Raw genomic sequence first — 19,495 nt, 5'->3', positions numbered from 1 at the left:
TATTTTCGGACTCCAGCTGCAATTGGATGAAGCAAACAGGGATAAGCACGAGCTGGAGAAACAGCTCGACCTGCTCAAGGAGTCACACGAACATGATCTCGCTGCTGTTAAACGTAACCACACAATTGACATGGAACGGAGCATCAAAATGCACGCCCAAGAGATCGAGAACCTGATAGCAGCTCTCGAAGAATCAAATTCTACTCGCTACAACGACATGAAACATGTGTTTGCATCCCAGCTCGACGATGCCACTGAGGCTCTATTGAAACTCGAAATTGACTCCAAACAATGGGAAAACAGGGCCCGACAGGCTGAAGAGCTGTGTACTGTCTTACTAGAACACACCGGCAACTCTTAATACACGTTTTCAATCTAAGGGGAGGGGGTGTGCCTCCGGCGGCTGGGGCTCCGCCCCAGACCCTGGTTGCTCCTCTCGCTTCGCTCGAGTCGTTTCAGCGCGGTCCCAGCCAGTTTTTTTGAGTATTCAGAAATACCGTTGGTGAAGGAGGAGGCTCGCGAAGCGAGCACAACGGGGTCTGGGGCAGCCCACCAGCCGCCGGAGGCACAATCCTTCCCCCAGAAGCTCCTCGCGTGACGGCCACACATCGGTCTAGCTTGATCGGAGGAGGTCACAATCGGGCTCATTCTAGAGCTCCATGAGTGATTTTGGGGGTTTAAGCTAGTTAACAAGATTTATTGATTTCGATGAAGAAATGATTTCGGTGGCCGTTACGGGAACAGTTGCAGTTCAGAGTGGGTTCAATTGGGCCAATTGAGTGAATTGACAGTATTTTCGACCCCTGATCAGCCAGCAATCTCGCAGATATCAGCACTCGTTTGCAGTCAGTCGTCGGTCCGCCTCGCAGCTGCTAAACCACCTGATACTTCAGGGCAGGGAAATCGCTTTCATGTACTATTAACAAGGGCAGTTGGCACTTGCTGCCCTGCAGCGTTTATCCTCATTACAGTACCACCATCTGGTTTATGTACCCCGCAATCTCTTTCTGTCGTACGACTAGTGCAATTGTGTTTTACTATATAAAGGGGGCTTGTTAGTCTTGATCATCGACAATTCCAATTTGCACTTTCGAGACTGCTTTTTTCCTACTTTTTTTTTACTGAAGTTTTACATTTCTGGTTGGTGCTTAATTTTTTTTTTGCTGGTTATTCAGACACACGGATTCCTTGGTCACTTATCGCATAATAAATTAAGTGGTGTTGTGATTACCTGATATCAACTGATAACGATTGACTCATTGATTGATTGTGCTATATTCTGGCTATATTCTGGGTAAACGAGATCGATATCACTTTCGATCCGTTTGTAAACAAATACTAGCATTTACTTACTGATTACAGAAGTTTGCCAAAGATGCAACGTCGAATCCAGCTCCAAGTCGATTCAAGAAGATCGTCTAGAAAGTCGTCTCCTCATACTTCTCGTCCGAGTTCGGCTCAGGCTTCTCGATCTTCTTCTCGTATTGGAGCACGAATCCAGGCTGGTGATGAAGACGAAGCTGATGAGTACACATCCAATGCTTTTTTGAGTCCCTCTTTGACTGCCTCTGGTGGTCCAGACACCTTGACTGAGAGTCTTGATAAGCTTCTTCTTTCTAGTTCTGAGGACGATGATGATGAATCCAAGGAGCATACTCATAAGGATAAGTTTTCAGAGGGTGTTGAAATGCTTTCTTTGGATCGCCGCAATACGTCTTTGGAGGCTCGTGAAAAGGCTCTTATCGACATTCTGTCTATTATTTCTCAGAAATATGAGCCTGAGAAGGTGACTCAGCCTCTGTGTGATGTTTTGACCAAGGCATTCATGACTAGTCGTTCTGAACTAGAAACTCTGTTGTCCATTCAGGCTATTGTTGTAGCTGCTGCTGTTGACGTTGATTTGTTTTTTGAGACTTTGAATGACGATGTTTTGCCCAAGTTGTTCCGTCAAATCAGAAGTAGCGATGAAACAAGTTTCACTGCCACTTGCAGAGCAAATCTTACTATCGGATACGCTCTGCTTCAATATATTGTTCATTATGGTAGTGGTGGTTTCAAAGTCGATGATATCATTGAAACTTTAGTCGATCTGGCTGCCGAATGTAATACTGCCGAAGAGACTGCTATTGCAGGAGCTGCTATTCTCGGTTCTGGTTTGCTGGCCACCACTCTACCGAGTCCTAATAGCACCATTGATGAGTATATGCCTGTATTCATTGACTATATTACCAATCCCTCACACACTATTAAGCTTGCTGCTGCCAAAGTTGTAGCTTTATTCTACCAAATCTACAACTACGAAGAAGGCACTGAAAATGGTGAGCTGAACGAAAACGGTATCCTTGAACGCATCCCGTATATCGACCATAATGAACTAGAGTTCACTCTCAAGGAACAAATCTCGGAATCTTCTAAGCGGATTGGAAAGAAGGATAAACGTGAGCGCAAGTCGTTATTCCGCGATGTTTTGTCCACTGTTGAGGCCTTTACCTCATCAGAAAGTCGAGCAGCTCTGACTGTGGATGAGTTACTTATTACCCATCTCAAACTATCACGCTCAAAGTCGTTGTCTATTGATTCGTGGTATAAACTGCTATTGATTCAACATTATAAGTGGGCCTATGGACCGTCTATCCACACCCAGATTGCCAACAACCCTTTCGTAAAGGAAACTGTCCACGATTCGTCTTATGCTGGTATTGCCAACTCATATTCCTACAGTGACTCTGTGATTCCTGCTGTCGAGACGACCGAAGCTCAATCCCATATTGCCCAGCAGCTTGAGAAGAGCGAATTCAGGGCCCAGCAGGAGCGCGCTACGCTCGACCGCCAACGCCAGATCAACGCAAACCGCTGGGAGAAGCAATTCAACCAAGGAACTATCCCTACCAATTGATCAAACCTCCATCACTAAATTATATATTATTTGTTTTTTTGTTTCTACAATACATTACTCTATGTTTTCTGTCTAAGTTTTCTATCTACGTTTTCTGAGTTCCACCTCGTGGATGGACTCTATCAAAATCCATATCTACTTTTTGGTATATACTTGGAATGCTCTATGAAACCGATCGAGTGCTGCAAAAGGACCCACGGCAGCTGAAGTTAAGCTCCAATTGACGTCCCCTGATCAGTGGGTCTCTCTCCTATCAGCTTATCAGATTATCTAATCTGATATGGTCACGTGCAGTGACAACAGTCACACAACTCCCTAGAATTCCAATCATAACCGCTACAAAATTTCGAAAAAACACCCTGATATAGACTATCCCGTTCTGAACTTGCTATATAAAGTGTAACTAAACTTGACCGGACAACTGGTGAGAAATCAGGTTCGTCCGCGGTCTTTCGGTTATTCTCGCGATATTTTTTTTTGCCCTGCATAGGCCAGCCTTTCGTCGATTAGGGATTATCAGATCCACATTGGCATCTCGCTATTATAAATCATAGACTATCAGACGTTGATCCAACTTGGACAATAAAGAAAGGCAACAAAAATAAATATGCCATTCACTGAGGTGACTTCTGATGCCCACTTCACGGAGCTGACCACGTCGGTCTCTCCTTCGACTCTCATAGCTCTTTATTTTCACACTCCTTGGGCCGATCCATGTGTTCAAATGAACACTGTTTTCAAATCTCTTTCAGATATCTATCCTCAACATTTGTTTGTAAGCGTGAATGCTGATGAGTTTCCTGATATTTCCGAGTCTTTCGATGTCTCTGCTGTGCCATTTATTGTTTTCTTGAGAGAGAGTACTATTATTAAGGAGTTGTCTGGAGCAAACCCCAAAGAGCTCGCCAGCACTATTCAATCATTAACTGGCGGTTCTCATCCATCGGCTGAAAAGGGCGCTACTTCTTCTAACGGTACAACAGCTGCTAACTCAAGTAGTACCGGTCCTTCATTCGTGCCTTCTGGTCCTTCTGCTACTCCTTCCAATGAAGAAGAAGAGACTGAGGAAGAGCTTAACAAACGTCTTACAAAATTAATCAACGCTGCTCCAGTAATGCTCTTCATGAAGGGAACACCTGCTGAGCCCAAATGTGGTTTCTCTCGTCAACTGGTCGCTATTCTGCGTGAAAACCAAGTCCGTTTCGGTTTCTTCGATATCCTTAAAGACAACTCAGTACGACAGGGCCTCAAAACTTTCTCTGACTGGCCAACTTTCCCTCAACTATATATCAAGGGTGAACTCCAGGGAGGCTTGGATATTATCAAGGAGAGCATCGCTGAGGATCCAAAATTCTTTGAGAATGCTGTAGCTTAAACTTGTATATTTGACTCTCTTGTAGAAATTGAGTGCTCGGGCCAGCCTCCGGCGGCTGGGGCTCCGCCCCAGACCCCGTTGCTCCTGCTTCGCAGGAGTTAAAAGGTTTGTTCTGTGATGATGAATGTACAAAGTTCGTTAGTTTCATTATCATAATGGTGGTACATGGGTAATATGTAACGTTAAATGTCATTAGTCTTCGTTATCTGAGTCTTCAATGTCGTCGTCGGAGAAGGTCGTGAATTTGGTTGTTTGTGGTGGTGGTTCAGTGGCTTCCGGGAGAACTGCCTCGTTGCGAATATCCTCTTCATTTTCTTCGCTTTGCTCCGCTCTAATGGTCGAGAACGACTGAATTGGCCCGCCTGGTCGCCGCCTAACTGTCGACCGACTGCTATTGCTGACAGACCGTTTCATGCTGTTATTGATACTTGCTTCAAAGTAACCATCGTATAGTACACTATCCAATCTGCTAATCATCATGCCATAGTCTTTTGCATAGCTTGCCCGGTAGCTGAGATATTCTGCTGATATCTCAAGCTGTTTAAAATGTGCCTTGCGATCTCGAGGATATACCAAAGGGCGAAACTGAGGCTTTTCCGTTGATTTAAGCTTCGCATGCCCTAGTTTATATCGAGTACCAGCAAAGCAAATGTCGGACATGACCGTAGGGATTTCGTAACCTACCATCGTATCGCATTTGCTGAGCAGCTCGGCAATAGAGCATATAGATTCCATATTCATACGCGAGTTATGTGCACCAGGATAATTTTCAAGTATTGCCAAGGAGATAGTACCATCTCGGTTGTTGTTTTCCCAGTCCTTGAGTACGGATTCAACCACTACCGAGTCGCTTAGGACGGGCACCCCTTTGCTATCCTTGTGACTACCGTAAATGATCCTTCCTAAGGCATGAAATAAGTCTATGCTACTTTCTTTCGTAGTTGGTTTAAGTGTATCGGTCCTTGATGACTGCCATTTTGCCCAAAACTCAAGACTGTTGATGGCTGATCGAAGGTCTCCTCCACTTTCGTTTGCCAGCGATTTGATAACCTTGTCAAGCTCTGTTTTCGTAATTGGAAGCTTTGAAAATAATGTTGATTCTTTTTGAACAAGGTTCTTCAAGGTTTTCGTCATTAACGTCATATTTATTGGTTGTACTTTTATTCGTGTTACTCGAGGGTCGTTTATAATCTTTTTTGCCAAAATGCGTTCTACGATAACCGAGTCTGTTGCAAAAGATGAAGTGACAACAGAACCTGTGGTCCTCCTGGAAGCACCATACCTCCTAGTCTCTTCTGGAACATCGTATTCCGTCACAATTAGTACTAACGGAGGTAGATTTAACCCTGTAATTGGATGGTTTATCCATTGCAGCAATGCAAGATTGAATTTCTCTTTTGTTTCATAATGTGAGATATTAGGTAAATCCTCAACAAGAACAAGCTTTTTGCTCCCCTCTTTTGAGCCACCAGCAAACATGGCTCCTGTAAGAAAGTCCTCAAATGATTCACTAGTGCCTTTGCCATTTTCTATCCTATCGTGGTTATGCCACTCCAGTATGTCATCATATCCGAGCTCATTTGCTAATGTAGTGACAGCTGACGTTTTGGAACTTGAAGTGGGTCCACTGATAATCAACAGTCTGGGTCTATACAGGTGTCTGGCTATTGACATGCCAGTTGTATCCATATCTATGAGAGCCGATTTTATTTCAGCGAGTTTCTTAGTATGAATTGCAACTTCAGAAGATGCTCGAGGAGCATACTTCACTAACCAAGGAATATCATTTGAGTCGTTAGCTGAGTCTGCTTGCTCAGGGCTATCCGTTGATCTGGTAAAGGACTTTGAAAAACGTACTCGTTTGCTGAACGATCCTAGTGAGCTCGCGGTGACAGCAGAGTTACCAGTTGTAGAGACATGCGAGCCTTGATTATCTTTTTTTCTTTCGAGTAAGGAAGACTTGAGAGTGGGTTGCTTTTCGGAACCAAGCTGAGAAACCCCACTATCGTTTGTTTTTGAGATCCCCAGCGTTCTCCGTTTCTTTGCAATAAATGGACCATCATCATCAGATCCACTGGAAAGTTCGTCCACCAGGTCTACAAAAGATGTTCTACTTGTTTGAGATTGCCTAGCATCGTTATTTGAGGGATTGAGATGAGAGTTGTTGCTAGGCTTGAATTCTATCATCCGCTGTCCACTGTCAGCTTTTGCTTTACTGTTCACATCATTCTTCCTAGGCACAAAAGATCGAGTTTTTCTCTTTGTGACTTTTTGCTTTGGAGACATTATTCTCCTAGCATGCCAACAAATCAGGAAACAAACTGACTTATGACATCCAAAGAATAAGTTCCTGTTGATCCGTCCATAGATGATAAACAAATGTTGATCTTGGGGAAGGATATTCTATTACCGAAGCAGATTGAACAATAGATTCCACAATCAATTTATTGCAAAAACTCTTTCAGAAATATTTGTAATTGATTAAGCGTCGTACTACGACAGTTGAGATGGCTGAACGATTTTGCAATGGCATCAAAACCTTAGTCCGTAAGTAATTTTGGAGACATTTTTCCCCTGATATCTGTCTCGCAGAACCGGGTCGCTACAACCTTGCATTGCATATTGCATGCAAAAGTACAATTGTGTGCCGCTTGAGCAACTTGTCGATGCAGTAAAAACACTTTTTTTCGTAACAATGGATTTTAGCTTAACAGCTAAACCAGGGTTACCCTCTTCTGGAGTTCTATCGCGCTTACTCACACACTAAAAAGCCACTTATAGTGGCTTGTCCCAAGTGAGTGGGAAATTCGGTGGTACACTTCTCTCATTCTAAACACCTCTTGAGAGGCTGATGTGGAAACACAGGACAGGGCCATCAGAAAACAAGAGTACTTGTACTCTATGGGAGGTCCTGCGAGAGATTGGGCTCTGGATAACAGAGTCTCTTTAGTGCAATGCGCGATTCAGCTAAAGCTGAAACTCGATACCGATCATGAACACAGAAGTTTTTATAGCTTTTATTGCTGTAATTTGATAAAAAATTTGCTTTCATTAATGAATTGTGTTACTTAGGACTCAGAACTTTTTTAAATTATTTTTTGTTTTTTTTTGTTTATTTTTTGTTTTTATAGACCCCTTCCAGATCAAGAGCGATGATTTAGGTTGCTGAGGCTCTGTCACAGACCGTAGTACCTGTTTCTACTAGAGTACTAACAAATTTTATATTTGAAACTGGAAAATAACGGAAAAAGCTGGGGTCAGTGGCTAGCTGGAGGGCAGCTCTCCCCACGTGACGAGATGGCAGTCGACGTATTTGGCTCGTGTGGCGTAACGGTAGCGCGTGAGATTGCAATTCTTCTGTAAACATCTTTAGGTTCCCGGTTCGAATCCGGGCACGAGCTTAGCTTTTTGCTGGTCTCAGCTAGGTGGAAGGTGATATCTATAAGGATATTTATGATATATTGTGGGCGAGTCAATATAGTGACAATAAATAGTATTAGATTACATACATACCTCGAGACGGGAACTCAAGGTGAGGAGAATGGAAGAGTATGACGCACCAGAATAATTAATCCCTTCCACAAAGGACCGGATATACCTGTCAAAACTGGCCTGGTATTGGCCCAGCGAGTTTTCTAGATATGTTAAAAGCTCGTCTGGGGTATACTCTTGACCATCTTTGTTGATGGCTCTATTATAGTACTTGAGCTGGGACGCCGGTACGCATGTTGGGTCTATCTGAACAAGTGACGGTGTTTGGCTGGGGAGAAAGTTGCCATACATTTGACAGGCACGGAACAGTTTAGCACGAATTTTAAGCAAAACAGGAGATGTTAGCATACACTCCTTGATTACTGTGTCGAGAAATGCAATGTGTTTTTTCATTAACAGGTCAACAGTTTTCGAGTCAGCCAGTTCCCGTTCTAGTTTGGACCAGTTAGGTTCGATGACATCCACCGTGCAAAAGTATAACAGCTGTTGAATAAATATAAGCATTCTTGATCGTAGTTTTATAGCTGCACGTTTCCATTCTGTCAAACGAGCTGGTGTATCCTGGGATGGAGAATTGCGCCACGGTGGTAGTTTCATCTGTTCAACCCATGACAAATTAAGTGACCGCTCGATATTTTTCAGCTCAACAAGATGGCGAAATAAAAATTGGTAGCGCATTATCGAGTTACGAGACAATGCTAAAGATAGAGGAAAAGGCATCTTAAAGTCAAGCTGCAGACCCATTATGGCCGTGAATGACTTGCTTCGCTTTTCAGAGTCCGCAGATGTAACACCGCTAGTATGCTTGGCGGCCAGCACCATATTTCGCACATATTCAGAACTGTTGGCAGAATTGTTTCGGATCTGCTCAGCATCGATTCCGATGATGTTGGTAATCTGTAATAGGTATTCTGTCAAACTCTTGTGACTCATTGTTACAATAACTTCATCTTTGAATGGATCTTCTGATGATATACTACCTGGTTGCCGCAGAGCCATATCGAGGAGATATTGTAATTTCGTGATAGATGCCTCTCGCGACGACTTGGAAAGCTCACTATGTGCAATATCCATAAAATTGATAAAAAAATCTGCTCTATCAAGAAAAAAGTAGTGCTTCAACGAGCGAAGTCGATTTTGCAGACCCTGCGTCTGAATTAAAAGGGTCAGTAGTGCTTGGTTTGCATTTTGATAAGCAGCATTCAAGTCAATGATGATCTTTGTGTCCTCTATAGATGTGTAATTGTTCTCTCCTTGATTTGCTTCGCTGCTTCTATTCTTGTCAGCAATTTCAGTCTCATTTCCACCATAATTCAATGCGTCATTACCTCCACATTCTCGGATGACATTCAAGTACTTTCCTGCTAGAAGCACTTTTTCGTATACCTCTGGGTTCGATAATTGTAGCGGAAGGTCTTCTGTTCGGATAATATATCGTCGTTCCCAATATTTATCAGCATAATCTTGATGTAGCTGGTCGGCAGTGAATGAATTGTGTGCTTCACGAATCATAAACTCTTGATAGGGATCGTCAATAATACCATGGTGAATCCACCGATGGAACATATCTAAATATGGCCTAGATGCCTCTTGGAGTAACATTCGTACCACACCACTAGCTAATGGGTCTCCCGACCAAATTTCTAAGCGCTTAGCTAATAGCTTCAGTACCGAACCCCCTTTACAGACTGTATCTCCTCGTCCCTCTTCACGTAGGGGAATATTTCCATAATCTACATGTTCAGAAGTTGCTGTTCCACGGATCTTTTCAATGATATCTTCGATATCATTGCCACCCCTACTGGTCGCTTCAGATTTTCTGACATTATCTTCTAATATCGCTTGACATACACTATACGCATGCTTCAACAGCGATCCCGTGTGGGTCAATTCCACGCTCATCTGATGCAATGAGAATTGCTGAGAGTTCAACACTAGATACTCTAATTCAGCAAGATTAGCCAGATACCCCTTTGTAATTTTTCTAAGCCCTGCACATAAAGCTTGGTTCACACGGCCAAATATATCACCACTCTGATACTCGCAAAATGCGCGAACAGCCATATACCAGCTAGCAATTTCTGCAATAGACATGGCTAGATCCTTGACACTGGGATCAAAAAATTTGGCAATTCTAAAATCAGGACCCCTTAGTCTGTCAACTTCAGAGCTTGGGTCATATAGCTCTGAGAATCGTATGTAATTACCTTCACATCCCATAAGCACATATAACAAATCTTCCATCATTAAAGCTTCCTGTTCACGTACATCTGTACTGACGAGTCTACGCACAGGTGGTCCTGTTTCCCATATTGCCTTAATACTCGCGAACTTTTCAATGGGTTCAATTCGTCCTTTAATAAGAGATTCTCCAGATTTTCGTCTATCGAATTCAAGATCAAGATCAATGTTGCTCTCATCTGCCTCTCGCGGCTCTCGCTGATCTGGTCCATCACGTTCTAATCTGAGTCGTGGCACCCATACTGCACTTGTAATTGTTGTTAGTCAATATTCCAAGAACTTCACTATTTCAAACTTCCTACTTCCTCAACGGTTATATCCTGCCTACAAAGCATGGTAATTTTGAGCTTGAGCAAAGGAATTCGATAGCTCCATATCTCAGAGCTCACTCTCTGTTACTTCATAATTCAGTTTTCCCTAATAAAACTCAGATTACATTACATTACTAACCTCATTGTCCTCGAGTGGGTGAAAAGGTGCTTGTCCAATCTGTTTGTTTACTATTTGATTTAAATTAAATGATAGCGCGGTCGAGCTGCATATAATGCTTCCTAAGTGAATGCCGCTAACGCGCGTCGTTTTTCCAACATCACTAAGTACGGCTGTTCTTGTCAGGTTCACCGACTAGACTCCTCAGAACATCAAGGCAGCTCGCATCACACCTCCACTTGCCACCAAAACTATTACCAATACAAGCAGCCCTCATTGCTGGATTAATTGTATTTTACGGACCCAGCATAATCAATTACATATAGCGACATGTTTCTCACACGAAGTGAATATGATCGTGGCGTAAGCACTTTCTCGCCTGAGGGTCGTCTATTCCAAGTCGAGTACTCCCTAGAAGCTATCAAGGTAAGCACTCACTGTGTCCATGTACACTGTTCTTATAAAGTCTCTCCTAATTCTAATCACATTCCGCTATTCAATAGACCTATGTGAAGAATTATGTTGGTTAATTGAGCAAGAGATGTCCGTTCATGGCAGCCTAGGAACGATTAGAGTTGACGGGTATCATGATTGCTGACAGAACATTAATCATGTTCCCAGTTGATTACAAGTTCCAATTGGAATTGTTTTTTCTGAGAGACTGAGGAGCATGTGAATGTAATTGTGAATGGAAACGTGGTTTTCCAGAAGGTGATTTACTAACAAATTCAGCTTGGTTCTACCGCCATTGGAGTCGCCACATCAGAGGGTGTTGTTCTTGGAGTTGAAAAGAGAGTGACCTCATCGCTGCTCGAGTCATCTTCCATTGAGAAAATCGTAGAGATAGACAAGCATGTTGGATGTGCTATGAGTGGTCTCACAGCTGATGCTAGAACAATGATTGACCACGCACGTGTCGAAGCTATTAATCACTCTTTCAATTACGATGAGCCCATGAAGGTCGAGTCCATTTCTCAATCTGTGTGCGATCTTGCTCTTCGATTCGGTGAGGGTGCTGATGGCGAGGAGCGAGTCATGTCCAGACCTTTCGGTGTAGCTTTACTTATAGCTGGTGTTGATGAAGATGGCCCACAACTGTAAGTGAAATTGTGATTTATCCAGCTGCTAGGGCTGTGCCTCAAATAATGGCTATGCCGAGGTTGTGAAGCAAATTGGGACAAAACCTGGGGAAGAGGACAGCTGTTAGAACTTTTTTTTCTGAGCCGTAGAACCATACTAACACCTTAGATATCACGCCGAGCCTACAGGAACATTTTACAGATACGACGCCAAAGCCATTGGTAGCGGAAGTGAAGGCGCTCAGGCCGAGCTACAGAATGAGTACCACTCGTCACTGACCATGGAAGAGGCTGAACTGCTTGTACTCAAAGTGCTCAAGCAGGTCATGGAGGAGAAACTTGATTCCAAGAATGCACAATTGTCAAGCGTGACTAAAGAGCATGGATTCAAGATCTACAATGATCAGGAAATGGCCGCTGTTGTCGAAAAACTAGAAGCACAGGCTGGTCCAGATGAGACTGCAACTGCCACTGCCACTGATCCCTTAGAGTAATGTATCAATCAAGTATTTATCTCTCTGAGTTTTTTCCTTTTCGAAAGGATTCGTTCATAAGGCTGAATAGGGCTCTGTCCTAGGTCAGTTCTACTATCCTTCCTGTGAGAACTGGTTTTTTTAGTATTTTCAATGTTAACGCTTATGTGATTCCAGATACAACTTGGATCAAGTAAAGATATACTTTAATGATTTCAAGACTAATACCACTAATCACTTGCAATTTGAAATGTGTATGAATAAATTAAAAGTACATAAAGGAGGTAAATGGTCTATTCTACAAGATGAGAGTATTCGGGGATTTCACGAATTTTGGCGTACAGGAATTTCTCAAGTTTCGTGGCATTCTTATAATAAGTCGTCGTTTCATTATTATAAGAACGACAGTTGTTGAAAATGAGTCGAGCATCATATAGAAAGTCTTCCATTGACGCGTATGAATCAGCTTCTAAACGAGATTCCATGGTAGAAAGATCCATGGGTTCCTTGATAACCTCATAGTAATCAGCTACTTCATCACGGTTAACAGGCTGGGCAAACGGCCAAGCAGAAGGGTGGTTCTCCATCTCACTCAGAAGATGTTGCATGACTGCGAAATGAGGACCTCGTTTGGGTCGTCGAGCCAACTCGTCCATTTCAGGCGTCCATCCTGCTTCTTTTAATCCAGGAATGGTCATAGGATCGATTTTAGTGACACCCTGACGGAACTCTTGAATACCTGGCCTTACTATATGCGATTTAGAAATCTCTCTAATTTTAGCCATTACAGCGGCCTTCTGAAGAAGTAAGATTTTGCCTGCATCAAGATAGCGGATTCTGGGAAGCATTGAGCACTGCATAATTGTACCTCCCTCGTAATCCTTGATATATCCCATCCATATACTTTTATCAAGAGTGATGTCTTTTGTGAATCCTTGTTTTTTGAAATATCCAATTGCATAATTATCGGCATAGGTTAGAAAGTACATGATTGGCGTTGTACCCTTGACATAGTCTTTTAGATGGTTCATGAGATGTGCTCCGTAACCACGGACCTGTTCAGTGGACGAAATTGCACAGAAGACGATTTCTGCAAATTTACGCGATTCAAACGGCCGATAGGTGATTCCTCCAACAACTTGGAGATGAGGTCTCCGAATCACAGCTATGGAGACGTGACTCCTATCATAGACAAGACGAGCAATGTACTCTCGAGGCATTTTTGGTAATTGCTTTTGGAAAATGTTCTTTAACCCAGTTAAGATCATCATAGATTCAGGCTTATTATCGTTATTAACAACGCGAAATTCGATTTTTCCTTCGCGTTCCTCAATCACGGCAGCCCGCTCTTTATATTTGTATTCGACATCGTCAAAAACAAATGTCGTTACATTTGCAGTATCTTCATTCTCACCGGATTCGCCATTTTCACCAGCTGCTTGATCAGCAGCTTCTGATTTGGACTCATCTTCATCGTCCTTCTGATCCTGGTCATCGTCTTCCTCGTCTTCTTCGGCCTTGACAGCAGAGCCGTTTTCATTTTTGATTTTGTTGGCTTTATCCTGGTGCATATTGTATTTGCTTCCTTCTTCTTTCTTAATCTTTTTGTCTTTAATTTTACTCTTTTCATTATCGTCGTTGTCATTGTCATTATCATTGTCTTCGTCGTCATCCTCTTCCTCTTCCTCTTCGTCCTCGTCTTCATCATCGTCTTGTCCATTCTCTTTCGAGGAGGCGGTGTTATGTTTGCTATTCTTTCTCATATTCTTGCTAACGTATTTCTTAGTGACTGTTCGTCTTGGTGGATCTTCCTCGTCTTCATCTTCATCTTCTTCTTTTGGATCATCCTCGTCTGCATTTTCGGCCTCATCTTCGGCTTCAACATCTTCAGCTTCTTGATCATCTTCTTCATCTTCTCCTTCTTCATTGTTCTCACCATCATCTACATCAGCTTGATCATCCTCATCATCTTCTTCGTCGTCGTCGTCGTCAGCTCCTTCGTCTTCGACTTCGCCTGGCACTCTCTCAGCATCTTCTTCGTCCTCCTCCTCTTCCTCTCCATCTTCTTCTTCGTCTTCTCCTTCTTCATCGTCCTCATTGCCTTCTTCGTCTTCCTCTTCCTCATCGTCTTCTTCCTCTTCTCCTTCTTCATCTTCCCCTTCCGCGCCATCTTCTTCCTCTTCCTCTTCTTCCTCGTCTTCCTCTTCCTGCTCGTCACCCTCGTCTTCCTCATCCATGTCAGCCTTCATTCGCTTTGACAAGTATTGGTCATCGGCCTCGGCAGAAGCCTTTCTCTTGTTCTCCGACTCGACCATCTCGCGACACACACTCCTCAATCTACCAGTATATGGTTCATTGAATGTAAGTCATTTACCCCAAGCTTCATGACATGAACAATCGTCGATCCCCGTATCACGTGACAGCTCACTCCTGGCCCGAATCTAACTACAACACATTGGGGGTTCAGTTTCATACCCCAGTAACCATTGGTTAGTCTTATGTGAAATATTGAGTTTCTAACTATCCAAAAGGAAATATCACGGGTTTTGGCTAGGCTTCCAAGTGCTGGAGTCAAGTTTTTGGGTACCAAGCATAAACGGCTGTGCGTTATTTATGTCAAGATCTGTTCTTCACATTAAAATATATCAGACCCATGTCCGCTGTTCGTGTGATTACAGAGCAATTGAGCTCGTCCTTTGGTGACCCTGTATACTGTCACTTGACAGTACCTGCAGAAGGAGCTTCTGAGAAAGCTCAAATCACACTCTATGTCTCCGGCTCACAAGCTGGCCCTGGTCAGCTGGGCAGTCTAGTCTATGCTCTACCAGCCTATGGTCTTGATAACAAGCAAACAATTCGGATGTCTCGTCTGTTTCAGTCTGAATCATCAATTGAGAATGCAGAACGATTAGCACAAGCCTTAGTTAAGAAGTTCGGCAGACCAGCTTTGGTTGGTTCATCGCTAGGAAGCTCTGATGGCACAGGAGATGCCTTCACAATCTTGAAGTTTGTGGGCCAAAATATTGAACGAGTAGCGTAGGAACCTTCCTTTTACTTGGTGCTCTTTCTATTTATCATGTTTTTCCAGTCTGGCTATTATAATAGAGTGCTCAGACAACAACTGTTTGATATCTCGCTAGCTAATCAACTTGTCAACATTTATTTATAGTTTCTAGAAGAAATAAATATATATCTATATCAGATCGTAAACTATATGTAAAGCTATAGCCAGTTAGTTTATGATATCCCAATAAATCAACCGAACGGGAATTCAACACTATGGCTGATCGAAAGCAAAGAAATCAGATGGTTTGAATGTTGGATAGGGTTTTTATCAGCATGATAAATTCTCTGAGTGAGCTGAGTAAGGTTATCATCATCTAAGCTTTCGACCGGCTGTTTAATTCCATATTTTCCATATTCTTTTCACTTACCAAAATAGTTGATGCTGTGAAGAAAGGAAAAACCACTGACATGAAAAATTCCTCGCATAAATAGTGAATTTTGGATGTTAGGTTTTCAATTCTCGATTAAACAATATTCAGGGGTAGGAGACCTGGCACCCCAGGGCGACAGGGCTGGCCCATCTCAGGCTCATAGAATTTGATTTATCGCCCTTTTGTACAAATAGAACTCACGAAGAAAAGGTATCGCGATCTATATCAGGTCTCCAATTCCTTGAGATAGTGTTCACGCTAGTAGAAATAAATAATTAATAAATAATTGAAGCTAGTTGGTAGCACCAAGGGCCAGCTTTTGCTGTTTTTGAATTTTCAATGCGACATCATCAAGAAGGGAGAGAACGTCTTGGAGTCGGTCATCAGATCGTTTAACAGGGTCAGATTCGGTTGGTGAACCCGTGAAATAAATGAATCCATCGATCTGGTCGATCTGTGCTGCCAATCTGTTTTGGCTAATCATGGAAGCTGTATATTGTTCGACTTTGGCAGGGGCGAGATCAAGAATCTGTGAAAGCTGTTGAATCCCGATGTTCTTATAGATTTTTGAGACCGATAGTACATTGTGCTCGTTTACAGCACGAGTTAAAACAGTGGTTCCGTCAGCAAGCATAGCCATCTGATGTGGTTGAAGGGATCTTGCAAACTCTTCGACATCACTGGGAAGTAATAGTCTATCAAGATATACCTTTTCAAGGATAGAAAAGCTGTCAAGCTGTCTAGATCGCTCATCGTTATAGAGACGATGTAAGATCTGGGACCTGATAGGACCAGCTGAACCGAGAATAGAACAGGAAACGGCCTGCCCAAGACATGCCAGTCTGTCAGCTTCGTCTACAAGTGATTCCTTCGAGACATTGTAGTATCTATTAGCAGCATCGAGAAATTTTCTAGTTGAATCAAGAATTCGAGCCTGCGACAGTTGAAAATGGATATCGGTGATCTCATTTCGAGACTCTAATTGTGGACGTAGATACTGAGCTTTGCTAAGGAAGGTGCTGGCATTCTCTGGTTGGTCTGCCTCTAGATAATTTCGCATAATTCTAACATAAAGCTCAAACTTTTCATTCTCATTTTCATTTTTTGCAGAGGCAGTGGAAGACGAAGCAATTATAGACAGTCTTTCCTGAAGAACACTGGCTGCTTTGGTGTACATGCCATTATTCTGGTAAATATCAGCCAGACGGCTCCGAGCTTTCTGATCTGTTGAATAAAACGAGAGAATCAAAGGCTCAATTGAGGTCAGAATGAACCTGAGTATTGATTCTTCTAGTGTGGAGAATGAGGATTCATCCGCTGGTTGAATATGTTTGAGAAGCTGCTCAAACACAGCGTTCATGCCTCCGTAGCTAAGCGACAACATCTTAGTTATGAACTGCTGAAGCTTGGCTTCATTGGCCTCTATCGGTTCAATTGACTCAATGACACCAATAAACCCAACAAATTTGTCATCTTGTGATGCCACGGAACTTGCAATTTCGTCAATTTTGGAGTTCATCTCGCATTCTCTGGACTATGGAAGTGACGTTGACGTTGACGAGCTGATGTTCTCATCTGGAGTGCATTTCAACATGAGATAGACAGCCGTGCATTTCCTTACGAGGGCTTCCATCAGACCGAACATGTCTTCAGAAATCGGTTTTGCAATTGTCGAGGAGATCCATATAGAACCGAGGAGGAGATAAAGTATTCAAATTTACAATTTAAGCAAATAGCATTAAATAATAATTAGAGACCACTTGAGAGGGAGCGGAGGGATCGAGGAGGGCTACGGGGTTTGGGCCGCCGCCGCCTGAACCTAGGTTTCTCAAGGATATATTCCCAAACAGATAAATAGCTCCTATTCGAGGACTCTTTTTTCCTGGCTTGACTTGCATAGACAAGTCGGAAGTTAAATTAATCGAGAATCTTTCTAGAATTGGACCCTGCGTGCTAGATGCAGTTGCAGCTGCATGGTACTTATAGTTAGATGATGAGCCAGAATGTGTTTCCGAGAAACTTAATTTCAAGTTCACTGAATTCTTAAGACCTTTCTCCTTTCTTGTTTGATTTAATTGGTTAACGTTTTTTGGTTTTTAAATCTGCCCTTTAACGAAACTGTCTTCAAGTACTATAATACACAAAGTAATGATAGGCCATATAAGAAGCTCTTACTGAATAATTATTAAGGAGCCAAAGTCCCATTAACACCACCTCGTGCTATATACTGTTTATCCTTAAGAGTCTTAAATCGAAGTTCACCGATATAGACACTTCAAATCAGCTTACATAGCGGCTCGCTGGATAAGCACCAGTGCTTGCAAGGCATCACTGCAACACGAAACCATTGAGAAAATGTCTTTTTTTTATTTATTATCGTTTATAAATAATCTACCCAGGCGAGCTTGCTACAATCACCTGATTTTTAGACAAACCAATATGGGTCCATTAGAATGAGATGGATGATGGATGGATGCAGTCAAAAGTACAGTAGCGCTGTTCAAAGCACTAATAAAGACCCATCTACCATTTACTGGTCAAGAGAGCCAGACTTCTTGAGTTGGTAGTAGCAGATGGCAAAGGGAGCGCCCAAACCGACAACTAGACTATTGTTAGTATTTAGGATAATGTGTTGATTTAGAGTCTGACGGTCACTGAAACTTATTCACCAATACACTTGTCAAGTTATGACAAATACATTGGATCGCAAAATCATCTCATATAGCTCACTGGCCAGCCAGCCGACGGTATTCAACAACAAGTTGACCCTGTGTTGACAGGGTGAAAATGGCACTATATACACATAGTACAAGCAAAATCTGTGCCGTCAGACCATAATGAAAAGAAAGGAAAAAAAAAAAGTTAAAACATACAGAAATAACCCCAGTGTAAAGCCCAGTAAGGAACATATTTACGTCCGTGAACCTTGAAAGGAAGGTTGTTGTAAGGACCCTCAGGACCGTGACTACGAGCGATAGTCGAGGTAGAGAAACCACGACGAGCGACAGAAGTAGCAGTACGTTGACTTAATCTGGAAATCATTTTGAATGAATATAGTCGAACTAGACGGTCTCAATTGCAATTGCAGGGAAACAAGAAAACAAACAAATCGGGAAAATTCGTCGACTTTGTTGTAAATAAGTTGTCAGACTGAAAATGAAATAACAGCTACAGTTCGAGTCAAATTTCAACCACTAGTATTACAAGAAAGAAAAGTTTACGCACTGAAATTTCTAGCCGCGTGGTGTGTTTTGGGTGCGTCGGCTGGCAGTTGGGAGTTAATGAAATGGGCTGATCGATATCCGTTTACACATTTGATAGCGGCGCGTTGATTGGCTGTTGTAAGGTATACGTTCATGGGTAAGGGTTTGATCCTCGAGCCCTGGTGAGAGTTGAGAACGAAATTTGAAAATATGTGGTCTGCTTTGTATTGGAATCTGACCTGACAGTTCATTCATCACAGATTATCATTGACAATAATGCCTGTTTCTAACGCTGCCATCAAGCCCATCACCGGTGCTCTCAAGAGAAGAATCATCACTGACATCACTGTCGGTAAGTAAATATACATGTGGATGGGTGCAAGTGTACCTTCCTCCAGAGCTGGATATGTCCTGCTATCGTCGCGAACGTGCTGTCAAGAGACAGAAGTTCGATTGACGTATAACCCGAAAGGTTCTGTAGTTGATAACTTTATATTCAGAGTGTAATTCATTTTGAATGTAGAGTTGGAGACGAGGTTCACAGTCGCAAGAGTCAATTATAGCATGGAAATAGAAACTAACAATTGCAGGTTTCGGTAAGTGAATTTACCAATTATTTGGGAACAAATCTGGAACTGGTTGGTAGAAATCTAGACAGGACCTTGAATTTCAGATTTAGAATAACTGGATCGTTCAACTGAGTGACACTATTTGAGATGATAGGCCTAGCGTATGAGCAATGAATCGTAAACCAACTTAGAAATATTACCTGGTTGAATTTCTTGTGATAAATAAGATTAAAACTGTGGTCTAGTGGTTCGAGATTGTGTTATGCGAAGGGCTGAAGATTAGGTAGACTCTTATCGAACT

The 19,495-nt window shown here is 42.5% G+C and overlaps 8 protein-coding genes and 1 non-coding gene across 9 annotated transcripts; 5 read left to right on the top strand and 4 right to left on the bottom strand.

The window, feature by feature from the left end:
- Positions 1 to 1,375: 1,375 nt before the first annotated feature.
- Positions 1,376 to 2,896, top strand: AWJ20_1347 (uncharacterized protein; the record flags this gene model as incomplete). Its single annotated transcript, XM_018878219.1, has 1 exon — positions 1,376 to 2,896. The coding sequence occupies one exon, from the start codon at positions 1,376 to 1,378 to the stop codon at positions 2,894 to 2,896; it is 1,521 nt and encodes a 506-aa protein (XP_018735545.1).
- Positions 2,897 to 3,503: 607 nt separating this feature from the next.
- AWJ20_1346 (monothiol glutaredoxin GRX3) lies at positions 3,504 to 4,271 on the top strand (the record flags this gene model as incomplete). The annotated part of the gene is made up of 1 exon (XM_018878218.1): positions 3,504 to 4,271. One exon carries the CDS (start codon positions 3,504 to 3,506, stop codon positions 4,269 to 4,271), a length of 768 nt encoding a protein of 255 aa, XP_018735544.1.
- A 192-nt stretch (positions 4,272 to 4,463) lies between these two features.
- Positions 4,464 to 6,458, bottom strand: RAD24 (Rad24p; the record flags this gene model as incomplete). Its single annotated transcript, XM_018878217.1, has 1 exon — positions 4,464 to 6,458. One exon carries the CDS (start codon positions 6,456 to 6,458, stop codon positions 4,464 to 4,466), a length of 1,995 nt encoding a protein of 664 aa, XP_018735543.1.
- A 1,129-nt stretch (positions 6,459 to 7,587) lies between these two features.
- Positions 7,588 to 7,672, top strand: AWJ20_1344 (the record flags this gene model as incomplete). Its single annotated transcript has 1 exon — positions 7,588 to 7,672. It is a non-coding gene; the product is annotated as a tRNA-Cys (tRNA).
- A 100-nt stretch (positions 7,673 to 7,772) lies between these two features.
- On the bottom strand, positions 7,773 to 10,010 carry SPC97 (Spc97p; the record flags this gene model as incomplete). Its single annotated transcript, XM_018878216.1, has 1 exon — positions 7,773 to 10,010. The coding sequence occupies one exon, from the start codon at positions 10,008 to 10,010 to the stop codon at positions 7,773 to 7,775; it is 2,238 nt and encodes a 745-aa protein (XP_018735542.1).
- A 1,783-nt stretch (positions 10,011 to 11,793) lies between these two features.
- Positions 11,794 to 12,006, top strand: PUP2 (proteasome core particle subunit alpha 5; the record flags this gene model as incomplete). Its single annotated transcript, XM_018878215.1, has 1 exon — positions 11,794 to 12,006. The coding sequence occupies one exon, from the start codon at positions 11,794 to 11,796 to the stop codon at positions 12,004 to 12,006; it is 213 nt and encodes a 70-aa protein (XP_018735541.1).
- Positions 12,007 to 12,278: 272 nt separating this feature from the next.
- GCN5 (histone acetyltransferase GCN5) lies at positions 12,279 to 14,300 on the bottom strand (the record flags this gene model as incomplete). The annotated part of the gene is made up of 1 exon (XM_018878214.1): positions 12,279 to 14,300. The coding sequence occupies one exon, from the start codon at positions 14,298 to 14,300 to the stop codon at positions 12,279 to 12,281; it is 2,022 nt and encodes a 673-aa protein (XP_018735540.1).
- Positions 14,301 to 14,638: 338 nt separating this feature from the next.
- AWJ20_1340 (uncharacterized protein) lies at positions 14,639 to 15,025 on the top strand (the record flags this gene model as incomplete). The annotated part of the gene is made up of 1 exon (XM_018878213.1): positions 14,639 to 15,025. One exon carries the CDS (start codon positions 14,639 to 14,641, stop codon positions 15,023 to 15,025), a length of 387 nt encoding a protein of 128 aa, XP_018735539.1.
- Positions 15,026 to 15,714: 689 nt separating this feature from the next.
- AWJ20_1339 (uncharacterized protein) lies at positions 15,715 to 16,941 on the bottom strand (the record flags this gene model as incomplete). The annotated part of the gene is made up of 1 exon (XM_018878211.1): positions 15,715 to 16,941. One exon carries the CDS (start codon positions 16,939 to 16,941, stop codon positions 15,715 to 15,717), a length of 1,227 nt encoding a protein of 408 aa, XP_018735538.1.
- Between the last annotated feature and the right edge of the window lie 2,554 nt (positions 16,942 to 19,495).

The sequence above is a fragment of the Sugiyamaella lignohabitans genome, chromosome A, assembly GCF_001640025.1.
Source record: "Sugiyamaella lignohabitans strain CBS 10342 chromosome A, complete sequence".
Classification (NCBI taxonomy): domain Eukaryota; kingdom Fungi; phylum Ascomycota; class Dipodascomycetes; order Dipodascales; family Trichomonascaceae; genus Sugiyamaella; species Sugiyamaella lignohabitans.
This window is presented reverse-complemented; position numbering and strand designations above follow the sequence as displayed.